At 43.9% G+C, this 24,466-nt stretch overlaps 1 protein-coding gene across 1 annotated transcript in view; it reads right to left on the bottom strand.

Moving 5' to 3' along the window:
* The window catches only part of LOC144768023 (alpha-2-macroglobulin-like protein 1), a 304,226-nt gene that overhangs the window by 80,875 nt on the left and 198,885 nt on the right, over positions 1-24,466 (bottom strand). The window contains exons 20-24 of the mRNA XM_078651421.1: positions 22,024-22,150; positions 19,522-19,643; positions 18,030-18,081; positions 14,208-14,291; positions 13,390-13,566 (exon numbers count right to left, since the gene is read on the bottom strand). Of these exons, the coding sequence (XP_078507547.1) occupies positions 13,390-13,566; positions 14,208-14,291; positions 18,030-18,081; positions 19,522-19,643; positions 22,024-22,150 (562 nt within the window). The remainder of the gene's footprint in view (positions 1-13,389; positions 13,567-14,207; positions 14,292-18,029; positions 18,082-19,521; positions 19,644-22,023; positions 22,151-24,466) is intronic.

Here is a 24,466-nt window from a genome sequence, read left to right as displayed (position 1 = left end):
AGCCACCACCTCCTTTAAGTCCTGCACATGTTAGGGTGTTCACCTGGATGGCAAGAAAACCATTACCATGTATGGGCAAATTCGCAACAAAACACTGAAACATGAAAATAATTCTGTGTCAGCATATATCCACGTCATTGAGGGCCCGGAGGCTGATTGTCTTCCTAGCCTGCCTACAGCGGAGCGCCTCCGACTGGTTGAGATCTTATATCGAGTCAGTGACAATCCAGACATTGTTCGTAAGTTCCCCAAGTTGTTCACTGGGCTCGGAAAAATGAACAAATGCCTGATTCACCTGCACATCAATGATCAAGTGCGCCCTGTGGCTCAACACCCCAGGCGAGTGCCTTTTCATCTTCAGCAAGCCGTGGAGGATGAAATCCAGGAACTGTTACAGGCTGACATTATTGAAAAGACGGATGGCCCCACACCATGGGTGTCACCAGTTGTCATCGTTCCAAAGAAGTGCACCCCTGAAAAGGTACGTTTATGTGTGGACATGTGGCTTCCCAATACAGCCATAGAAAGAGAGCATCACCCAGGACCTCACCTGAGTGATATGATATCAGCATTGAATGGAGCCAGGGTATTTTCCAAACTTGATCTAAATAAGGGATACCATCAGCTGGAGTTGCACGAAAAATCAAGGTACATAACGACGTTTACTAAGAAACAACGAATAACTGTGGGTCTAGTGATACATTCAGAACATGCTGTGTATAGCTGGCTATGTGTCTGCTGTTACTGATTAAGTAAAGGACAGACTGGACAATCAACCACTGTGAAAAATGTCCATCAGTTACTCATTTTCGGGCTCCCAGTACATCATTTGGTCTACTCCACAGTAGTATGTCCACCACTCTATCCCCGTAGATGTATATCGGAGAAGTATAGTGGTGGATGGATGTCTGGTAGGTTTTTTTTGTAAATATTTGTGAGTAACGGAAAGCAGTGCATAAAAAATAAGTGCGAAGGGGAAAATATAAGTATAAGATTAGATAGTGCATACAAACATTACTTTATTCTAAGGTCATGCACCTCCAATGTTAAAAACAACAATAGTGCAAAAAAGTCAGATGATTCAAACAAATAACTTCTGACTGGGCTATCTGGTCGACATGTTTCTGCGGGTAAAGGTCATAAATTGAACCAACCGCTTCCTCAGGACCCATAAACTTAATTGCTACTGCAAAACGTGATAATGTGTAAAAACAAACAGGACATTTGTGAACAGAAAAAAGTGTCACCTGTACACTTCCATTTTCCTCCTATGAAAGTCCGGTTGAAATAAAGCCAGCATGTCAACATGTAATGAAATATAAACAATAATAACACCTTCATTAGTAAGGGCTATACAAGCGATTTGCTATCATCATATCAATACTGTATCTGGGTCAAATGACCCTAGTATGAATCACATTGTAAGTAGAATCAATGCCTCACCTTAATTTGTAAGGGGAATTGCCTCACCTCACCTGGCAAACAGCTCAGGAAAATGAAGCCCCGCTCTAAAAATGCAGAAAATTTATACAAAGATCAATATTAAAAAACCTGTGTCGGGTCAAGGCAGAAACAAACCAGTGGGATGCTCGGAGGCAAGCCACTGGGGGTCAATTGTCTTATCATTCCAAAGAATAGTTCCAAACTGGTGGGCCGCATGGTTAATTACAATCATATCAGGCATCAGATGTAAAGAATAGCCAAAAACTACATCTTGCTATTATTCCTAGCTGTCTGCCCTTTGCCTGTTAAGCCAGTTTGATAGATAGATAAATAAAGCGCAACCACGTCTAATTTGTGGGCATTCAGGTCTAGCGTCTGCGGCCAGAAGATAGAAAAATATATATGCTTCACTGGACGCGCGCTGTGAGGCGCTGAATCTCGGCGCGCTTGATATAAAACCGCTCGTCACAGGCTGAGCCTAAGTGTAACATACAGACGCGCTCCGATTCATTAAAGAGCATCTCGTCTATATCACTAGTGAGTTAAAACTCGTCTAGTCCATACCACTAATGAGTTAAAACGTAGCCCCTCCTGCGCCCTCACCTCTCCGTCGGTACTTCAAACAGTCAGCCGAGCTGTTTGGGGAGGTGCCGACGGGGGGGAGCGAACGTTACCTTATTGGTTCTAGGCCGATGACGAGGGTCACGTGGACGGCACCAGAAACTACCCGAGAGGATGGGAAATGTAGTCAATCCACCTAGCGCATGCGTGCTCTGGCGCGCAGCAGAAACTACACAAGCACATGGGAAATGTAGTTGATGTGCGACCACAACTCATCTTGTGATAATAGAACTACAAAAAGAAGGTAAATGTAGTTCAAAATCACCGCGAATACACAAGTCAGTGTATTAAGATTTTAGCGCGTGTGAGATATGTAAGTGCTCAGGGGGATACTGAACCTGACCAAAACCATGGAAAGTGGTTTAATGCAAGACTCCCACGTGCAATGTGATTGTAGAACTACAATCAGTCGGGAAATGTAGTTCCGGACCACCGCACATAAGCGGGTCAGTGTATAAAGTATAATATAATTTGATTACAGATGGTATAGCAGCGCGTATCAAATATATAAGCGCTCTAGATGATGCTAATCATAATGGAAAGAATGTCATCAGTATTTCCTTAGCAGAAGACTATAGTGTCTCAAATCTCACACCGAGCACCCTCAGGACTCAGATAACTGCATAACACTGTCCCTGTAGGAAGGAGACAGTGCGCAGATAATGTAGATTCAGGGCTTATTGCTTAAACCTCAGGATTCCAGCAGGAGGCCAGTCAGTCAAGTGCCTTCGCAGTCAAACCAGTATTCTTATGGTAATAATAGGGGAGCATTACTACAGGGTCATCCACGGGATGTCTTCATTGAGCCCGCCTTTGTCGCAGTTGAGCTTATACACCCATTTCTGCTCGATCTTGAACAAGTATCTTGATGAATCTGTAATGTGCATGGGAATATTGGGTTGTTCCAGAACGGTCCATTCAAAGTCCGTAGGCTTATGCCCCACTTGGATGAAATGATTCGTCAGTCTGGTTGATTGTTTTTTACATCTTATCGTACTCTTATGTTCAGAGATCCTCGTTCTGATCTTCCGAGTAGTCATGCCGACATATCTCAGTGAGCATGGACACGTGATAAGGTAGATAAGATTGCTGCTATTGCAGTTTGTGAACCGCTTTTGTTCCCACTCACGGTTCGTTCCTATGTCGATCGTGGAGGAGTGTTTAGTCTGTGGGCACGCAGCGCAGTTGCCACACGGGTGATGTCCTGTCACAGGCGGCAGGTCCCATATTGTCCCAACTTGGTGGATTTCTTTAGGTGGAGGTCTGGTGTGTACCAGCCTATCCCTTAAACTCGCTGCTCTTTTAAAAGCAAACAGTGGTTGAGGTAACGAGTCTTTACCAGTGTTCAAGATCCTCCAATGCTTTTGTACTATCCGTTGGATTGCATTAGATCTTGTACTGAAGGTATTTACGAAAGTCATCCTTTCGTTCTTGACCTTGGGAACCGGTGGTTCCAGTAGAGCTTCCCTGTTATTATTAGCCGCTCTCTTCATCGAGCGTTTGATCAGTCTCTTAGGGTAACTACGTGCAGTCAGCTTCAGCGCCAGGTCAGCTGAATGTTTTATGGAATCCTCTTTAGTTGTACAGTTGCGCTGTACTCGCAAAAACTGTCCGTAAGGTAGATTATCGCGTAGCGATTTCGGATGGCAACTGGTATATTGCAGTAGTGAATTGCGAGCCATCGGCTTTCTATATAATTCCGATTTCAAACCCTGTGGTGTTGCAGTGATCAAAAGGTCTAAAAACGCCAATGATTGTTGGCTGCTTTCCAATGTGAAGCGTAGATATCTGTTCTGGTCATTCAACCACCTGTGGAACGCGTGGAGTGAGGACTCATCTCCTCGCCAAACAACCAAGATGTCGTCAATATATCTCTTCCACGAACATATTGATGTTGAAAAAGGGTTGTCATTGTTCAAGACACAGTCTTGTTCGAACTTGTGCATATAGAGATTCGCCAAGGACGGAGCAAAAACGCTGCCCATACTTGTCCCGGACGTCTGTAGGTAGCACTGGCCCTCAAATTCAAAAAAATTCTCTTTCATGGCTATTGTAGCCAAATCCATAATCAGTGAGATGGGTGTCATTGAGTCCCGCGTTTGTTCACCCAGTAGCATCTCTATCGCCTCGAGTGTTTCATTCTGAGGGATAGAGGTATAGAGTGGCTCAACGTCAAAGGATACCAGGTGGTCTGTCAAGTTGTTGAATTCGAGGTCTGGTAGCAGTCTGAGTAGGTCCTTAGTATCTTGGAGGTAGGTGGGCATCAACTTCACCATGGGCCTCAGAAATACGTCCACAAAGGTAGACAAGGGTTCTAATATGGACCCAATCCCTGAAATGATAGGTCTTCCAGGTGGTGGTCTCCTAGCCTTATGTATCTTAGGCAGGATATAGAAGTACGGTTTAACCGGATGTTGAGTCGTCAAGTAGGCCGCTTCTTTGGTTGTTATCCAGCCTTGGTTGTCTTGAGTCTTTGTGTGGGGTCTTCAGTCAATAGCTGGTATGAACTTGTGTCTCCCAGTTGGCGTAGACACTCCTCCCTATAGGCGGTTGTGTCCAGGAGGACTGTGGCCCCACCCTTATCGGCTGATTTAATCGTGATTGAGCGATCATTAGCCAGATCTTTAAGGGCGTGCTGTTCCAATTTAGAGATGTTCATGAATGGACTGTGCGGCTGTTTGAAGAGTTCTTGTACATCATGCTGTACGGCTTCCTCAAAGGTGACTACTTTAGCTGGAACCATTGCTGTATGAGGGCTAAAGGTTGATGGATTTTTAAGTCCCGTATTAACAGGGACGATCTCTGTTTCTTCAGCCTTAGAGGAAAAAAAGAAATGTAGTCTAACCTTGCGGAAAAATTTAGACATCTCAATTTGAGTCAAAAAGGGGTCTCCTGCATTAGTGCCCACAAAGCCAAGTCCTCGATTAAGTACTTTCTCTTCTAGTGGGGTTAGGTTGCGCGAGCTGAGATTCACTACGAGGCTGGTCCCGTGCTCTGCCCCGCTTGTTCCTGGGGGACCTGCTTGCCGCTCCGGAGTCCCATTGCTTGTTGAGGGACATTCCATTGGACCTGACCTTGTCCTTGTCCTTGTGCTGTCCGGCGTCTTCCGCGGGACCTCCCCCGGCCAAACCCTAAAAAAGGCATGTTCTGGCCTGGATAGTATGGTACGGGTCCAAAGGGTCCCATCTGTTGCGGGACCTGAGGGGGCCCTTGCATCCAAGGATTAGGTGGCCACCAGGGGTTGAACTGGCCCTGATTGTAATTCTGTCCCCCTCTTTGTTTCCACTGGCCTCTCCCTCTTGGTTTAGTTACTGAGTTGCTTTGGTTGGAAGAGTCAGAATCAGTTGAATTGTCAGATGAAGATGTCCCATATGTGGAGCCTCCTGTTCTCCCATTACGATTGAATGGTGTTGGAACGTAGTTAGCACTGGTATAAGGATAAACTTTCTCCTTAGAGAACTTCTCTAAATCCTTCTTGCATTTCTCTAATTTGGAAAATAAGATGTTGTCTTTGAAATCCTTATTAGATTTATTGTTTTCATCCAGTTGTTTGGTGAAAAGTTTCCCCGTGATGGTTGTTTTGATTTGGCCTTCGAGCAGTTGGATCTCGATCATTATTTTGTCTGCAGCTTTTTTTGCAGTCTTGATTATAAGGACTAGCCAGTCCCTCGTGCATTTCCACGCGATGAGGTACCAGTCTCTCAAGAAGTCAGGATCATCTAGAAATAGCCTCGGAGAATTTGCAACAATCAAGCCCGTTGGTGCTCCGTTCCCTCTGAGATACTCCGCCATGGTGATACCATGAATACATATGCGGGAATGACTTTTCTTCAGAGACAAAATCTTAGGCCAGCCATCCTGACTAGCATCCTGAGGTTTGGATAAATTATCCAGCATGCTAGGGTTGTCGTCTAATATCGACTGTATTTCCGCTTCATCGAACGCTAGGCCCAAAATGGATGCCATTGTTCTCGACAAAATGGAGGGACAAGAACAAAAGTGTTCCGCCTATACCGTGACACAGGTAGTCAATAAAGACTAAGTAGCCTCAACCTCACAATGGAGGTGGGCAGTGATATATTGATTTATCACCTAAAAACATGAACCCGCAGCCTCAGCTGCTCTGGAACTACAATCAACAAACAATTATTTAAGGGTTCAGAGGGAAGTATTTAAAGACCCGGGCACAGTTATAACCCCCCAATACAAGTACTAAGAAACAACGAATAACTGTGGGTCTAGTGATACATTCAGAACATGCTGTGTATACCTGGCTATGTGTCTGCTGTTACTGATTAAGTAAAGGACAGACTGGACAATCAACCACTGTGAAAAATGTCCATCAGTTACTCATTTTCGGGCTCCCAGTACATCATTTGGTCTACTCCACAGTAGTATGTCCACCACTCTATCCCCGTAGATGTATATCGGAGAAGTATAGTGGTGGATGGATGTCTGGTAGGTTTTTTTTGTAAATATTTGTGAGTAACGGAAAGCAGTGCATAAAAAATAAGTGCGAAGGGGAAAATATAAGTATAAGATTAGATAGTGCATACAAACATTACTTTATTCTAAGGTCATGCACCTCCAATGTTAAAAACAACAATAGTGCAAAAAAGTCAGATGATTCAAACAAATAACTTCTGACTGGGCTATCTGGTCGACATGTTTCTGCGGGTAAAGGTCATAAATTGAACCAACCGCTTCCTCAGGACCCATAAACTTAATTGCTACTGCAAAACGTGATAATGTGTAAAAACAAACAGGACATTTGTGAACAGAAAAAAGTGTCACCTGTACACTTCCATTTTCCTCCTATGAAAGTCCGGTTGAAATAAAGCCAGCATGTCAACATGTAATGAAATATAAACAATAATAACACCTTCATTAGTAAGGGCTATACAAGCGATTTGCTATCATCATATCAATACTGTATCTGGGTCAAATGACCCTAGTATGAATCACATTGTAAGTAGAATCAATGCCTCACCTTAATTTGTAAGGGGAATTGCCTCACCTCACCTGGCAAACAGCTCAGGAAAATGAAGCCCCGCTCTAAAAATGCAGAAAATTTATACAAAGATCAATATTAAAAAACCTGTGTCGGGTCAAGGCAGAAACAAACCAGTGGGATGCTCGGAGGCAAGCCACTGGGGGTCAATACGACGTTTGCCACTCATCTGGGTTTGTTTCGATACAAACGGCTGAGTTTCGGTATCTCCTCTGTGGCGGAAATATTCCAAGAGGTCGTCCGTCAGACCATCAGACACATACCAAATTCACTGAACTATAGTGATGACATTCTGGTGTATGGGGCAAACACACAGGAACATGACAAGGCTTTGGATCGAGTGTGCTATGCTCTCCTAGAAGCTAATCTAACTCTCAATAAGGACAAGTGTGAGTTGCATCAATCCACTCTCAAGTTCTTTGGACATGTGTTCTCAGGGGCAGGGATGAGCCTGACCCTGAGAATGTGACAGCGCTTAATACAACCAAGAGCCCTCAAGATGTAAGTGACATCCGATCGTTTCTGGGCATGGCGAGCTATTGCGCCAGGTATAGAAAAGACTATGCCACCATAAGCCACCCACTCCGTGTCCTCACCAAACAAGGACAGCCATTTGTGTGGAGCCCTCAGTGTGAGCAGGCGTTCCAAGAAATTAAACAGGCGGTGGAATCAGCGGACAATCTAGCCTACTTCAACCCCAAGAGGAAGACGGAGATAACGGTGGATGCCGGTCCAGTGGGGTTGGGTGCCATCCTGGCTCAATGCGATAATGACACTGATCGACGACACATTGTGGCCTATGCCAGTCGCAGCCTGACAGACACCGAGAAGGCTTATTCCCAGCCTGAGAAGGAGAGTCTCGCGGTCGTATGGGCTTGCAAACATTTTCATGTATTCATCTATGGCAAACATTTCGCCATGATCACGGACCACCAAGTGCTTGTCACCATCTTTGGTAATCCCAAGGCCAAGATGCCACCTCGCATTGAAAGGTGGGGTTTATGCTTACAAGAATATACATACACAATTATACATAAACCAGGAAAGGCAGAGAATCCGGCGGACTACATGTCCCGACACCCTCAAGCATCCCAGGCCTCACCTCCTTCAATAGCTGAAGAGTACATACACTTTGTGGTAAGCTTATCCCGGCCACCGGCAGTTCCCTTAGAAGCGATACTGGAAGCCACTGCACAAGACGATATTCTTCAGAAAGTAGTACGCTGACTGTGCACACACCGCTGGAGACACGACAGTGAGGAGGAAAAGAGTGATCCTCAAATCCATCAAGAGATGCAAGCCTTCCGACATGTCAGTGAAGAGTTGTCCGCCACCTCAGAGGGGCTCCTACTGACAGATCATCGGATCGTCATCCCGAGGCAGCTACGTCAAGGTGTGATTAACCTTGCCCATGAGGGCCATCGTGGAGTTGTTGCAACAAAGAGAGATCTCCGGTAGCGAGTGTGGTTTCCACTACTTGACCAAATGGTGGAGCTCACCTTACAGGACTGCCCCCAGTGTCAACTGGTGAAGCATGGAGATTCCCCAGCTCCCCTTCAAATGACTAAACTACCCAGTGGGGTATGGCAAGAACTTGCCATGGACTTTTATGGACCACTCTAGTCAGGCAAATACGTATTGGCTATCATGGATGAATACTCGAGATTCCCAATAGCACAGTTTGTGTCTTCAACCAATGCCTCCAGCACGGTTGCCAGTGTTTGCTGCATGGGGTGTTCCCAAAGAACTCAAAACAGACAATGGTCCCCCTTTTAACGGACATGAGTTTAGTGACTTTGCAAAACATCTCAACTTTCGACATCGTAAGGTCACGCTTTGTGGCCCAAAACTAATGGCACCATTGAACGGTTTATGGCCACCTTGAAGAAGACATTTCAACAAGCCACTTTGGAAAAACGAGACCTGCAAGTGGCTCTCAATGAGGTCCTAAGAGCCTATCGAACGACACCACATGCTACGACCGGAAAGTGTCCCGCTACCCTCATGTTAGGGCGATCCATCAGAACACGGATCTCGACATGGGAAGGAGCTCTACGACCGGTGTCTCCGACACACGTTCATCGAGAGCTAGCAGTGGCTGATCAAGCGGGCAAGAGCAAAATGAAATCGTATGCAGACAATCGCCGGAGAGCAAAATCTCCATCACTTGGTACAGGAGACAACCAAGAACAGTCAAAGAAGACGGACTGTAGATTCAAAGATGAACCTTTGACTATCACTCAGCAGAAGGGTACCATGATTACCGCAGAGTCTGAGAACAGGCGGATCACCCGAAATGTGTCCCATTTCCAAAAATGTACCCCAGCCATGAAAGAGGTCCTTGACAGAGACACGGACCAACAAGATGCAGAAGGATTTAGTCAACTGGGTACACCACAGAGACATGATCATCAGACAGCTGCTGCGCCTGCAGACACTGGAATGAGTCTCCGGCCTAGAAGAGACATACACAAGCCCAAAAGACTGATTGAAGAACTATAATCAAGTCAGTTTGTTTCATTTGTTAACAAAGGGGGAGATGTGATGTTGTGCACAGTCTAGTAGTTGGGATGGGAGGAGTTACGGGGTTGGAGGAAGAGGAGGGGCCAGGACAGAAAAGAAGTTAGTTAGAGTAGGGACAGGGACGAGTAAGGCACACCTGAATAAAGCTCTATATAGATATCAACTAACTTAGTGTCTGTCATCATTACGTACACGACACTACAAGTGGGTTCTCTATTCTCTCTTTCTGAATGTTTTCTTTGTGAGGTTTGTCCATTCCTGAGGAATCTACACTGGCCTTCTGCAGTATTTTGGAATGGATTTTAAGGTGAAGAATGAACTCAGCAGAACATGATCTGGACCTCAGCTGTCTCCTGGAGTAGATTGTGGGCCATTCACTGCACTCAGCAGAACCGGAAGTGGACCTCAGCTGTCTCCTGGAGTAGATTGTGGGCCATTCACTGCACTCAGCAGAACCGGAAGTGGACCTCAGCTGTCTCCTGGAGTAGATTGTGGGCCATTCACTGTACTCAGCAGGACCGGAAGTAGACCTCAGCTGTCTCCTTGATTAGATGATGGACCATTCACTGCACTCAGCAGAACCTGATCGGCTGTCTCCAGAACTGATTTTGGCCGCAGTCTATTGGCTCCCCACAAAAAGAGAATGGGCTTTAGCTCCTCAAGTTTTGATTTTGTCCATACATTAAGGTTTGAAGAATCTAAATTAGTCTTCACCTGTAGCCTGAAATGGTGTTTGGAAAACACAAACATTGAACTCACTAGAAATAGTGCTTCACTGTTTCTAGGAGTGACCTTCAGGAGCTGCACGATAACTCCAGAAGAACCTGAACTGAAATTCTTCTGTCTCCTGAATTTGAGTTCAGGGGCATTTCAGTGGATTCAGATGCCCTGCCTAACAACTGCTGTCTGTTTGCAATCTGCTGTTAGTGATTCTTAATGGGGTGCACTGGAAGCAAGAGATGCTGCAATGGCTCTGTCTCCTGCAGCTGGTGCAGGAGATCACTTCCTTGCCAAGTAGCTTCATGGGACAAGGGCCAGGTGCATTTCTCTGGGCTTTTGTTTAATACCCTAATGCTTCTAGAAGATTATTCTTGGAAACGCTACAGCTAAACCAGGCGGAACACAAAATAATTCGATGGCTTGCAACTATAGACCTGTATTGAAAGATGGTAGAATGGCCTTATACAGTGACCTGAGATGAACTGCAATGGACTTCTTTTTTAGCTCTGGAAATCTACCTGCAAAATATATTTTCTGTGTGAGTAAGAAACCTCGTAACTCATTTTTACCAAGGTGTTCACTTGGATAATCTCCACTTCACTTGAGTTTTCCACTGAGGGAAATATCATGATCAGAAATAGCAAAGTTCGGAAAAAAAGCAAATCATTTCAAGTCAATTCAAATCCATGTTTGATAGTTGCAAACGTTTAGAATGGCATTTAGTCCTTAAGTTGCTAGTCTTTGTGAAAAGGTTATGACCCTTTTTTAGGTCTCGCTGGGTCAGCGCGCATGCGCTGCTCGGAGAGATATTTAGAAGCTGCTTTGGGAAGTGCTCCCAAAGCGGCGACCAGCTTGCTAGAATGCGCAACAGGCACGCGTGTTTGCGTACGCATGCTTTGCGTGTTTTAGCGCGTTATCGCGATCACTTTCGCTTTCACAGCGATCGCGATGACTTTCGCGGCCGATGCTTGTTTCCAAAGGGACTTCCATACTAACGCTTGAGATTAAAGTTCAGTTTAACTTGCAGTACCTTAGAACCGGCCTATTTCCAAAGGCAGTGTCTCCAATCGTACCAAATTCAAGCACGCACACCCCTGGAGCAGTTGGCACACCAATGAAATGCGGTAGATGAAATACAAGACAGTAAATTGATGAACGCTGACAAAACATTCGTTGACCTGCAACCCACAGAAAGTCTTCAGCCTGTAATGATTCCCTGAATCTAAAGCGACGAATCAGCCAAGCAGTCACATGCAGTTTGCCGACCACGGTGCAATTTCTTAGCAGCGTGCAGCCTGTCTTTAGTGACTTGTGGTTTATGCAGGGCTAACTTTCGCGTCTCTGTAGGATCTACAATGATTTTTTTCATTGCGCCGCCCAGTGATTCGGCGCCACAGATCAGTGGATGTTAAATCAAGCACACGAATCGGCCAGGACCAGCCATCGGCAGCGGCTCATTATTCTATCACTGAAGTTGCATGATGAGGTGTCAGTGATTACTTGATATTGATTGGTGCGCTGCTGGCAACGGCCATCATGCTGGTTCCACGACAGAACAAAGCGGCTGGGTAGCCCGAGATTAGAGAATCTCCGTGCGCCATTATTCCATTTAAGTCTGATGACTGACAGTTGTTTCTGGTACACGTTATAGAGTACTGGATCCTTTATCCGTTCGGTTTTCCAACCAAATCCAAGTTGAAGTGACAGTTGGAGGGTGAGTTACTTGATGCTCTGTAGCTCCTTTTCTATGCAAGTTTGTAACAAGCCACGGTTTACCAACCGACTTTACTGAAGGCCGGGTAAAGTCCTGATTACTTACAGGTAATCCTAATTACTATGAGTCCAGGTGTTCCTTCTCAAAACCCTTGCTGTTTTAGTAATTCAATTGATGCAAAGTAAATAGCGGTGTTTTTGGAAGCAAGCATGAAACCAATTACATCAAATGAAACATGTTTTAACAGACTGTGTTAAAGTTAGCAAGGTGTATATTGTGCTTTTCCTCCAACCTTCTATGCGTTTATCTAGTGCGGGTTGTCTATTTTGAGACTGGAAGACTTAGGACGTGGGCCCTTAATTCCTGGCTGCTTTTTTGATGCAGTGAATTGTGTGACGCACTGAGTTTAAAGTGTTCATTCTTAATGCAAATCAAAACAAGCATTGGCATCGCCTTTTGGATCTTATAAGTGTTTATTTATCCAGCACACAATCCTTGGTGCAACAACATCAACTGTTGCATGGCTAAACACTTATAAGGTCCCAAAGGCGAGACCTATTGGCTATGCTGATGCTTGTTTATAAGGTACAATCATAACTTTAAAAATAAACTCTAAAAAAAACCTTTAGCGTTTTAACAACGGAACTAGGTTTTGGACAACGTTTTTTGTAAAATTATCAAAGTTCAGATACATTTTATATGGTTTATTTATGTTTTTAAAGTGTACTGTTAATTAAAAAGAACATTAAAAAAAATTATGTCGAAAAATTGGATTTATAATCCAAAGAAGAGTAACCATGAATGACTATATTGACTTTATTGGGAATATAATGTTATATATGTGAACAATAAAGCAAGAAAAGTGAATGGGAAATGTGCCAATTTCTATCCTACAGAGCAGAACATTAGCTGTGAAATGTACTTCTTTTGAGGAGACAAGAAAAATTCTCTTGAGGCAATTTCAACCTGCCTGGTCCCAGTTTCAAATATGCTTTGTGTTAAGCTCAGAGGTCAGAAATAACCTTTACAGATATGTCCCATCTTCTGGAAGACATTTTGTTTTGAGACCTTGGGTAAAGAAAAGTATGGACTGGACGGAATTGGAGGTCGTATCTGAAAATGGGTTGAGATGAAAGCCTTAGTGCCAGGTAACTCTAAACCAGATAAGTATTTTTTTCAGATGCAGATCTTGCAGAGAATGAGTCTATATTAGGCCTTGCTAGGATGTCTGCTGTAACCAACAACTAACACTGGTCAACATTCATCCATTAGTCACTCAAATAGCTGTATTTGCCTGTTGCATCTGATGAAAAGATGCTAAAGCTGAAAAGTGAGGTGGATCTCAGGTCCAACTTACCTATGGTTATTAAGTCCCTCAACTTCTGGGTCATGGATTCTGTTTGCTGGTTTGTCCTCTCCAGATACTCACGAAGGAAAACAAGAACTGCCAGCTTGGACAAACTCTGCTCTCCGCAGCCGGTGGGCATGACAAGCAAGTGGTCCATGCTTCCCAGGGCCAACCCCATCATATCGCCTGGAAAAAGGGTGAGATGTCAAAGAAATGTAAACCTACCTTTGATAAAACCTTAATAATCTCAAACCACACTGCCTCACATGCATTGCCCAGCACAGGAATGAATATTCTAGATGAAAGGTTTTATAAACCTAAGGAGGGGTGAGGAAGGCTAGGTTTTGCTTCACCATTCTGAACATATCCAAGTAAAAGCAATAGCAGTAAAGCTCTAAAGGGCGAAGCGAGCGAATATTCGTCGTGGTCTTCCAACCCGGACATCTTCAGATGAAAATTTTAATGGGTATGAGGACAGACGGCTACTCAGGTCAGAAATTCTAATAACTCTAACAGAAAGAACATGGCTAATGTGCAAATATTATCTTCAGAGCAGGCACTTCAGCAAACCTACAGGTTGTAAAAATAAAAATATCTCTTCTTGACTTAAAGTTAATTTCTCATGAGAGCCATTAATTTAAATAGAGTGTTTCATACTAATCCTGAGGTCAGTCTAATGTAACGTGGCAAACACACATGATATCAAAAGGCTGATGCCATGGTAAGACCGCTAAAAGAATATATTCTGTGCCTAAAGTCCATATCTGGTATTTCTTTGAGGCAAATTTTATTTTTTCCAGAGGCATTCAGGATATAGCAGATCTCACCTGCAACAGATACCACAGCTCTCTCCGTTCCTTCCACCACATCTGGAGGGCACTCAATAGAGATAAAGTCAGACGAAATATTGCCTAAATATAAAGAATCAAAAACAGAAGAAAGTGAGCTGGGGCTGAGTGATTTTTTTGTAGAACCAGATAAAATACCCCTAAATACAAAGAATTTAAACAAAAATATATTGCATATAGTAAGGAAGCTAGGCTCATGAAGGTACTAGACCTGGTCACGATTCAATCATACGTGCCACTTTCTACATCTAAAGGTATGGAGCCCTATTTGACCTGGCTAAATGAACCCAAGCTAAAGTTCTACCTGACTAGGTTACGCTGGAATAAAATTCACTTTTGGTGGCTTTCCCATTGTCAGGTACTACTTGGGGTCATTAAGATGTCGTGCGGATCGCCACCGTCCGTCGGTGGCGATCCGCGCAACATCACACCACAATTTACCCTCGCCATATTACTATGGCGGGGGGTACTGCTGCGGACGGAAAGTCCATCCTCTGCTTTTCCGCCGGTCGGATCGCCAGCTGGGCAAAAAGGCACACAATATGTTGCCATCCATATTATGATGTTTGCGGTGCGTATGCCTTTCCATGGCGGAGACTCCGCCATGGAAAGGCATACAATAAATGACTTTGGGGGCCCGTTGCAGGCCATCGGGAAGGTGGCTGCACTTGGGGGGTACCCATGGTACCCCCCTTCATTTGCATGCACAAGGTGGCAAGCACCGCCCGCCGCAATGTAAAAGATGCGGGATGCGACCGCCAGGGTGACGGTCGCATCCTGATTGGCCCAGCGGGACCGCCGCACCTCTGGCGGTCGGTCCCGTTTTCTGTTACAGTGGCGGGCGGACAAAGTCTGCCCGCCATCGTAATGGGGCCCGTAGTTTTCATCCTTACCTTACTGTCCTGTGATGGGAAATTACATCAGTTTACAAAGTACTTTATGCTCTTTTGCATGCTATATTCTTCTCTCAGGTTACAGTTTCGGTGCCCAATTTTAAGAGGAAGATTTTCTAATATTCACGAGGGTTTGTGTTTTTTCCAGCAGTTGGAGTCCAAAACTATATACTGCTCAGTCTTAAATGTTATTACCCAAGCACTGAAACTGAGAAGGAGATATGCACTTTAGCTCAACGTTATGAGTTTGTAAGGACTTTTTTATATGTGAGCCTAAAAAGCTATCATGTAATTTTGTAATTCTTCGGGATTTTAGAATATTTCCTGAAGTACTCTTACTTTTCTTTTAAATGTGGGTGACAGTTGATATTTGCATGATTATATTGTGATTTGATAGTTTTAAATTGTATTTTTATTGTGTTTTTATGGTCTTTGTGGGCGAATAAAACTTGATGATGATGGTTGACGAAAGTGAGAGGATATTATGGTATATGGCTATTCGTTTAATAAATATGACTTAGGATGAATGCGGCGGTGGATCGTTTACACACAGAGACTACATGATACATTCAATAGCCCATGGAACATCCTCATGGATTTCTCCTTGACTGTATGTTACCTGCCCACCATTGCAGAAGAGATTCCTAACTTCCATCCTAATTGGCTCTGAGGGTGTTCACAAAGTGGGAAATAGTGTTAACCCACCCATCCCACCCAAACTTTGCAAATGTGACTTCCTCTTAAAAACCCAACTCGTAGTCCATGAACATTTTTAAGGAGATCTTCATAAACTGACCCACAAAGAACTTTGAATTATTTGTTATAACCTTATAAAAAAAAACAAGCCTAATGTTTTGAAACGTTTTAAAAGCTCTTTAGGACTATTTAGAAACGATATGTAACTTAGAATAGGCAGAATTATTATTGTGGCCCCCCTGGGTGCAGGGCTGAGGCCGAAGAAAAAGTCACACACTAAGGGCCTGATTCTGAGGCGGTTAGGAAGGCCTCCTAATGGCATTTGCTCCTTCCAAATCGGATCGGGAACGACCCAGGGCCCAATTATGATGCGGTTAGGAACATATGGTCCCATTGAAGTCAATGGGAGTCCAACCAAATCGTATCGGGAAGCATCCGGATGCATTGTACTCCGTCGGTCGGACTGTCCCGATCCAAGTGGGTTGGAAACCATTTCCAACCCGATTCAGTCGGGAAGCATTTCCAACCCACATCAGAATCAGCCCCATAATGTGACTTATTTTTTTCTCTAACTCAGGCATAAACTGAACTAGCCATCTCGGCAGAACTTACACGTCTTGTGTTCTGTAATGATTGAAAAAAGGGGAAGAGAAACTTGAAATAAACACATGTATTCCGTTCTAAACATTCTTCTTACGAATTCAGTCATATATAAACGAGTAAGGCTTTAAATAAGGTAGGTTGTAGCCAGAAGTCATAATGCAAATTTTACTCTTCAATCAACATCTAAATGCCTGGAAATCAAACTGCAATTTTAGATGTAAATGAGGGCGCGGGTTTAAAAAAAAGAGTGACTTGTGGAGCGTGGACAAGGACAATTGCTTTCCAACACGAGACTGTGTTTCAGATGAATAGGAACAGGTTTAGCCTTTTTATGAAAAGAGGAAAGTGCTGTGTTATACCCTCATTTAATTAAGCGGATTACCACACTGTCCACACCCCTCTCACTACCCACCGAATGAGTCTCGTTACATCGCAATGCATTACATCGCGTGCTTTTACAACGCAGTCGTTGTAACGTCTGCGTTGTTAGTACGCAATGCATTTGCATCACAAGTTATTACAACGACTTGTGGCAAAGGAGGTAGGATTAATGAAGATGGTTGGTGACTGATGAACAAGAGGAAATGAAGGCACAATAAAAAAAGTGTGGAAGGTGATGTGTAATAGAAAATAAAATTGTGATGAAAAGAAGGAAAGGAAGTCTGAAAAGAACAAAGGATAGATGGAGCATATGCATGATTACAGATACCTGAACAAACACAGTGGATGAGAAAGATGGTGAGTGGTGAATAAAGAAAGAAAGAGGAAGCAAACATAGATGATGGATGGAGGGAGGGAGGGTTGGATGGATGGATGGGTGGGTGGATGGATGGATGGATGAATGGGTGGGTGGGTCTCTGGCTGGATGGAGGGTGGGAGGGATCTATAGGTGGATGGATGGATGGATGAATGGGTGGGTGGATGGATAGGTGGGTGGATGGGTGGATGGATGGATTGATTAATGGGTGGATGAAGGAAGGAAGGGAAGAAGGGAGGGATGGATAGATGGATAGGTGGGTGGATGGATGGATGAATGGGTGGGTGGGTGGATGGATAGGTGGGTGGGTGGGTGGATGGATGGATTGATGAATTGCTGGGTGGGTGGCTGGGTGGATGAAGGAAGGGAGGGATGGAGGGATGGATGGATGGATAGGTGGGTGGATGGATGGATGAATGGGTGGGTGGATGGATGGATGGATGAATGGGTGGGATTGGATCGATGGAGCAGGGACACATTTTGAGAAGGAGTGGGAGGGATGTAAGTATTCCAATGAACATCTTTTCTGACTTCTTCACTTTTATACGTTTAGCACTGAAATGAGTTAAATGACATTAGGATATTTTAACTTTAATTATCTGGTTCTGTGCGTTTTGGGAACTTTGGTATAATGCCTAAAATGTTCAACAACATGCAGTCTGTCTGTCTAGTGCTTTCTATAATGGCACCTATAAGGGCACCTCTGATGAGTTCACGTCCTGTGAAGCCACATCTATGAGAGGTTGTACCATACGGCTCAGCCCCCTCTCCATGGCCTAAGTCAATTAGGAAATCACCTCCACAGTCAAAGCATCATTCACAGTCTCTTAGAAACCAAGAAGGGCATCTTACCTTTGGCGCACAGCATTGTGTTGTGGGAGGTCTCTACCAGCATGCCCTGCGGCTACAGAGAGCCAATGGAGTTTCAGGAGGAGGTGTTGAAAGAGAAATGTCAACAGGAAAGAAGACATGAATTTCATCAAATTGCAAAGGGCGAACAATTACCAAATTACAAAGGAAGGAACGCTTACCAAATTACAAAGGGCCCGATTTACAGAATTAACTAAAGACAAAATCCTAAACTACTTTTGGTATTCACAGAATGCACTTACTACTTTTGGTATTCACAGAATGGATTTACGACTACTAACTTTACGTCCGCACTCGGGCCGGAGATTCTGGCCGGGAGGCGGAGCTTCTGGCCCAGAGGCGGGGATTCTGGTCCAGAGGTGGGGATTCCGACCGGTGGCAAAGATTTAGCCATGGCCAAAATCTCCACCTCCCGGCCGGAAGCTCCGCCTCCGGGCCGGAATCTCCGGCCCGAGTGCGGACGTAAAGTTAGTAGTCGTAAATCCATTCTGTGAATGCCAAAAGTAGTAAGTGCATTCTGTGAATACCAAAAGTAGTAAGTTTAGGATTTTGTCTTAAATTAGTTCTGTGAATAGGGCCCAAAGGAAGGCACAGTTACCAAATTACGCAGAGGACTGAGTTACCCAATTACACAGGGAGGCCGAGTTAGCAAACTGCACAGCAAGGCGGAGATTTCAGAATATTGTGGTTGAAGTTATGAAATTACACGGAGAGGCAGAGTTACCAAATTACACAGGAATGCAGAAGTACCAAATTACCTGAAAGACAGCGTTACCAAATTGCCCAGGAAGGCACATTCTTGGGATTAAAGTTATCAAATTACACATGGAGGCAGAGATACCAAATTACACTGGAAGGCAGAGATTCCAATTTACGCAGAAGGTAAAGTTACCAAATTGGACAGGAATGCAGAGTTATTACATTTTCGAGGTTAAAGTTACCAAATTACACATGGAGGCAGAGTTGCCAAACTGCACAAAAATGGAGGGTTTCCAATTTACCCAGAAGCTAAAGTTGCCAAATGGCACACAATAGCAGAGTTACCAAATTACTGAGATTAGAGTTATCAAGTTACACAGAAGGCAGAGTTTACTAATTTGCTCAGAGAGTACAATTAACGAAATAAGATTTGGGGGCACATTTTGGAAGGCATGAAACGTCCACCTATGTGCAAATCAGGTAAAGTGCGAGGCCATGAGCTTACACAGTAGTGAGAACAACAAATTGCAAAGGAGGGAAGGTTTACCAAATCCCAGATGGGAGAGGCACCTATCAAGACATGCAAAAAATCTGCTTAATATTGGTGGACTGGGTTCCTCCACAATTTCTGTAGTGAAGTCTGTCTGCCACCCACATTGCAACTTCCAACTGAACTTTCCACCTGCACCTACAAGTCTATAGTAACATCCACACAGGTTGAAGCCCCTGCTGGACTTCAGCAAGTAGCTCAGTCTGAAACAGGCTGCTTACTGACCTGGACCAGGACTGACTCCATCGCAGTGTCTGTGCCCCCTTTATCTGGCACCACAGGCTTTATCCCATCGCAGAGTTCTTCCGCGCCCAGGGCCTCGGCGCTGACTGTCAGCTGCAACTCACCTAGAACAAACAGAAAGGGTCTTATGCCTATATGCTCCTTTTTGGAGATGGGGAATATTCAGAATGGGATGGCACATAGGTTAAGAAGAGGTTCCTCAATGCATCATAAATATCTAGCCATGGATCTTTAATCCTGCATCAATGATAAATCTACTGATAGTTTGGCATAATTCTAATATTTGGGCATTATTATAAACAATAAGATCACACCAAGATCAGTTATTTTTTAAAGAGTTTAGAAACACTTTATTTTCTTCTTTATGAGTATGAAATTATTCAATTAAGGATAAAATTCCTCGATAGGACATCACTTGTTCAGGGCAGATATAAAACGTAATATTCATTCATGTAAAAGCAGAATCATCCCTTTTGTCCATATATCTTTCCTTTCATCTTTCAATCCTAAACAACATCCTAAAGCCAGCTACTGGCTTTCAGTTGCCAGGGACTTCTGAGTGTGGCCCATTAGTAAGTGCCACAATACTGGTGAGAAACTGCTGCACTTGATGCATACAGGAGACAACTATGAACTCTTGTAATAGAATTTGTTTAGGAGCCATGGGTAAAACAAAAGATGCATGGCCTCACAGCGGCATTACATGGAACAAAAAAAACATTACAATGATTTTTTAGACAAGGTTTTACGTGCATGATCCTACTGAGTAAGCAGCATTTTAAACTATACCTACTGGATGTATGACGTTACAACGCATGCTTTTACCACGCATGCTGTTACAACGTGGTTTTTACATCGCATACCATTACAACGCATAGAGCTTTTGGGTGCTGGATAGTGAATAGTTTAATTTACTATTCCAACTCCAGTCCCCGTGGACGCTAGGGAAGGTTATTGGATAGTAAATTAACCTATTCCCAATCCTAGAGCGCCCCCCAGCGCAATGCATTGTAATGGTTTGCGTTGTAATGACCGCGTTGTAATGGTAGTGCGTTGTAAAAGTTTCGTTGTAAGTGATGTTTCCCATACCTACTGCTTGAATATATAGTTGATGTATGTCACATAAATATATCACCCAACTGAGTTGCCATCTCAGTTAGAAATATGTGAGGTATTAGTGAATGATTAGTTTGTAAATTATTATACTGTAAAACAAAAAAAAGTGATGTATAAAATAGTTATTATTAAAGAATAATATACGCTAATGATCAGATAAGTAACAATTAGAGGCAGATATTAACAGTACTACCTCCTTCTACCCAATATATACAATTGACTTCTTGACTCAGTAATTTGTGAAAGCTTAGACTGCATAAGCATCTCTAGCAAAAACCTAGAGACTAAAACAAGGACTCCTAAAACTCAACCGTACATATATATGTATATATTTATCTAACATATTGTAAACCTGCATTTAATCATACTTTCTACCCAATAGATATGATTTACAAATAGTTTAAGAGTAACCTTAAACTTTCCCAGTTCATTAGGTTTGGAACAGTGCCCTGGAGTGCAATTTCTTGAAAGCGGCACATCAAATATGCACCTTTCAGAGAAATGATCTGCCGTGAACTCAGGGTGCATTCACAGCCGGCTATTCTGAGAATCTATAAGCCTATGTAGCATTGAAACCTGTGATAGGCTCCTGATCCCGGCAGGACCAGTCAGTCAGTTCAGTCATGCCATTGGATGAGAGTTCAGTCATGCCATTGGATGAGATACCAGCCATGCCATTGGATGAGAGTTCAGTCATGCCATTGGATGACAGTTCAGTCATGCCATTGGATGACAGCTCAGTCATGCCATTGGATGACAGTTCAGTCATGTCATTGGATGACAGTTCAGTCATGCCATTGGATGACAGTTCAGTCATGCCATTGGATGACAGTTCAGTCATGCCATTGGATGACAGTTCAGTCATGTCATTGGATGACAGTTCAGTCATGCCATTGGATGACAGTTCAGTCATGCCATTGGATGACAATTCAGTCAGGCCATTGGATGACAGTTCAGTCATGCATTGGATGAGAGTTCAGTCATGCCATTGGATGACAGTTCAGACATGCCACTGGATGACAGTTCAGTCATGCCATTGGATGACAGTTCAGTCATGCCATTGGATGACAGTTCAGTCATGCCATTGGATGACAGTTCAGCCATGCCATTGGATGACAGTTAAGCCATGCCATTGGATGCCAGTTCACTCTTGCCCTTGGATGAGAGTCCAGTCATGCCATTGGATGCCAGTTCAGTCATGCCATTGGATGACAGTTTAGCCATGCCATTGGATGACATTTCCCGGAGCCACTTCCCAAAAATGGAAGTCTTTGAATGGACCTGAATCTCTCCATAAGAGGAGGGGTGCAATGTTTCATACTATTCCAGGATTGCAAGGTGAAGCCTGTGCCAGGATTTCCAACTTACCCAGTGTCTTCAGCTCCACCAGCCAAGTGAACGACCCACCTGTGCCAGCCTCCAGGCAGCGGGTGTAGTTGCAGTCAGGGCACGATCTTATGTCACAGTGACTGCTCTCGGCCTGCAACACTTGCACCTGTATCAATACAACACAAGTATCATCTTTGTGGTACATGAAGGTTTGTTTTGACCCACCCCTTCCCCCTGCCTCACACGCTACCCGTACTGTCAGTCTGGTCTCAATGCCTCTTTGAATATGTGTTTTATCTGCAGATTTCACAGTGAGTTTTGCTCATGGTTCTATTGCTATCCTCTAGGCTCACCTCTTTAATGCAATACCAAAAGTAGAAAGCTCCCTAATAGCCCAAACTAGAACTGGGTTACACCCTAAATAAGACGTTTCACAAGGGTTCTTTTTCATTCAGTGTCGTCGAAAGGAATCAATGGTATGTACTAGGAGGGTTTACACAACTAGGAATGTATGGAACATAGCCTCAGATACCACCTATTCAACCGTGAAAGATCAAACCCTTGATACCCTGATCTTCTGCCCCCACCTCCCAGACGCGGTGTAAAAACAGTAATGTATTGTTGGAACGCAGAGACGCCCCTTGCATGGCTCAGGAGAGCATGCTTCCATGCCTCAAGTTTATCATAGCGAACTCTGTGGATTACTGGCCCCAGCCTCAGCACACAGGACAATCGTGTGTGCCCTTATGGCCCTTTCTGTGACTACAATTGTGGCTTAGTGCGGGGCTGTGTAGTCTGGAAGGGCACAATATGCTCCCACTCCTTACCAACCATGATGACCGTCAGCTCAGTGGGCTGCAGAGGCTTCACAAATGTGGCAGTGGTAAGATTGTAGGGGCAAGATAGGCTTTTTAGGTCGAGCATTCGAGACCTCTTGTATGTACTTTAGTATATACTTTAGTATATACTTATATGTGTATGTGTTTTGTGGGCTCTGGAGATCAGCCGTAGGAATTGTCTGCTTCCGCTTAGGGACTTTTTTTTCTTTTCAGCTGCCTCTATTTAACTGTTTTGATAAAAAACGACCAGCAGAGGTCAGTAAAATACCAGAATTGCTTTCTACTGAAGGTCTTTCTTTTTTTAATTTTTCTGGCAACTGCTTCTATTAAACTTTCAAGATAGAAAACAACCCGCAGAGGTCGGTCAAATACCAGAATTGCTTTCTGCTGAAGGTCTTTCTTTTTTTAATTTTTCTGGCAACTGCCTCTATTAAACTTTCAAGATAGAAAACGACCAGCAGAGGTCCGTAAAATACCAGAATCACTTTAGCATTCTCTAGATTCCAGTCCACAGAAATTGTCTTCTACAAGCACCCGTAGACCATAATACTTTATTTAAATCTTGTATTTTCAGTGATATGACCACCGAAGGCCCTGCTTTGATATTAAAAACAGAGCATTGGACCTTACCATTTCCTGCTGAAAGTCAATATTTCTCTCCATGTGTTCCCATACCTGGGGTGTCACCAAGTTTGGTGCTTAGTTTCCCTCCATGTTAAAGAACAGGAGATGTTTCAGCACCCAGGCTAATGTGCTGCATAGCTAAATACATATAAGGTCCAAAAGGCGAGACCGATTGCATTGCAAATGCTTTTTTTAAATCTGTCTCTGCCTAAAGAACCACGTACCGGCCTCTTATGCACTCTCTAAATGGATCCACCAGCCCGTTGCAACCTGGTCATTTGCCCAGTCATGTCGATGATGTTTGTGTTATTGTAGATGCATATTTATGTGTGCCCAGCATGTGTGTGGGGAGGCTAAGATGGAGGGAGGAGAGAGCTCCAGAGAGTAATGGATTTGCAGGGATCCGCCAGGAAATCCCAGAGATCCTTTGTAGTGGATCCGTCTTTTGGGTGTGGACGAGAGGAAATAGAGAATCCCTTTGAAGCTTGTGGAGTTTCCCCAGCCACTTCCTGCCCCATTATTCAATGAAAGTGGGACAGCCGCTTCCTCGCGTGTGCCCATGTTTTGGGTGTCCTCTGACAGAAGAGTTTCAACTCTCGGAACTCACTTGAAACTCAAGCCCTGATGATGTCCCAGATGGGACGAAACGTGTAGGCTGTAGCTGTGGAATTGTGTCATTTGTGAAAATAGTGTGAATATACGTAAAGTGGATTTTTTTCTTCGACTTGAATAAAAGCAACAATAAAAGAATTGAAGAGAACATTGAAGAAGAAAGCCTGCAGTGAACTATGTTGTGGTGACGTTTGAATAATTGCATGACTTGATGCACGAAATCGTTGTTTACTTAGACGCTCCTTTGGTTAGTGTTTGCTTTAATGTTTTTGTGGCTTTGACGGTGGGCTGCGGCAAGTAGAGCGTCGGACCATTGACTTAAGATTTAAAGGGCGAATTTTATGGGACACATTTCTCACTGTGCACACGAAAGTGAACCTCTCGCCGTGTTAGGATTTGGAATTGAC

The sequence above is a fragment of the Lissotriton helveticus genome, chromosome 7 (genome assembly GCF_964261635.1).
Source record: "Lissotriton helveticus chromosome 7, aLisHel1.1, whole genome shotgun sequence".
In the NCBI taxonomy this organism is placed as follows: Eukaryota; Metazoa; Chordata; class Amphibia; order Caudata; family Salamandridae; genus Lissotriton; species Lissotriton helveticus.
This window is presented reverse-complemented; position numbering and strand designations above follow the sequence as displayed.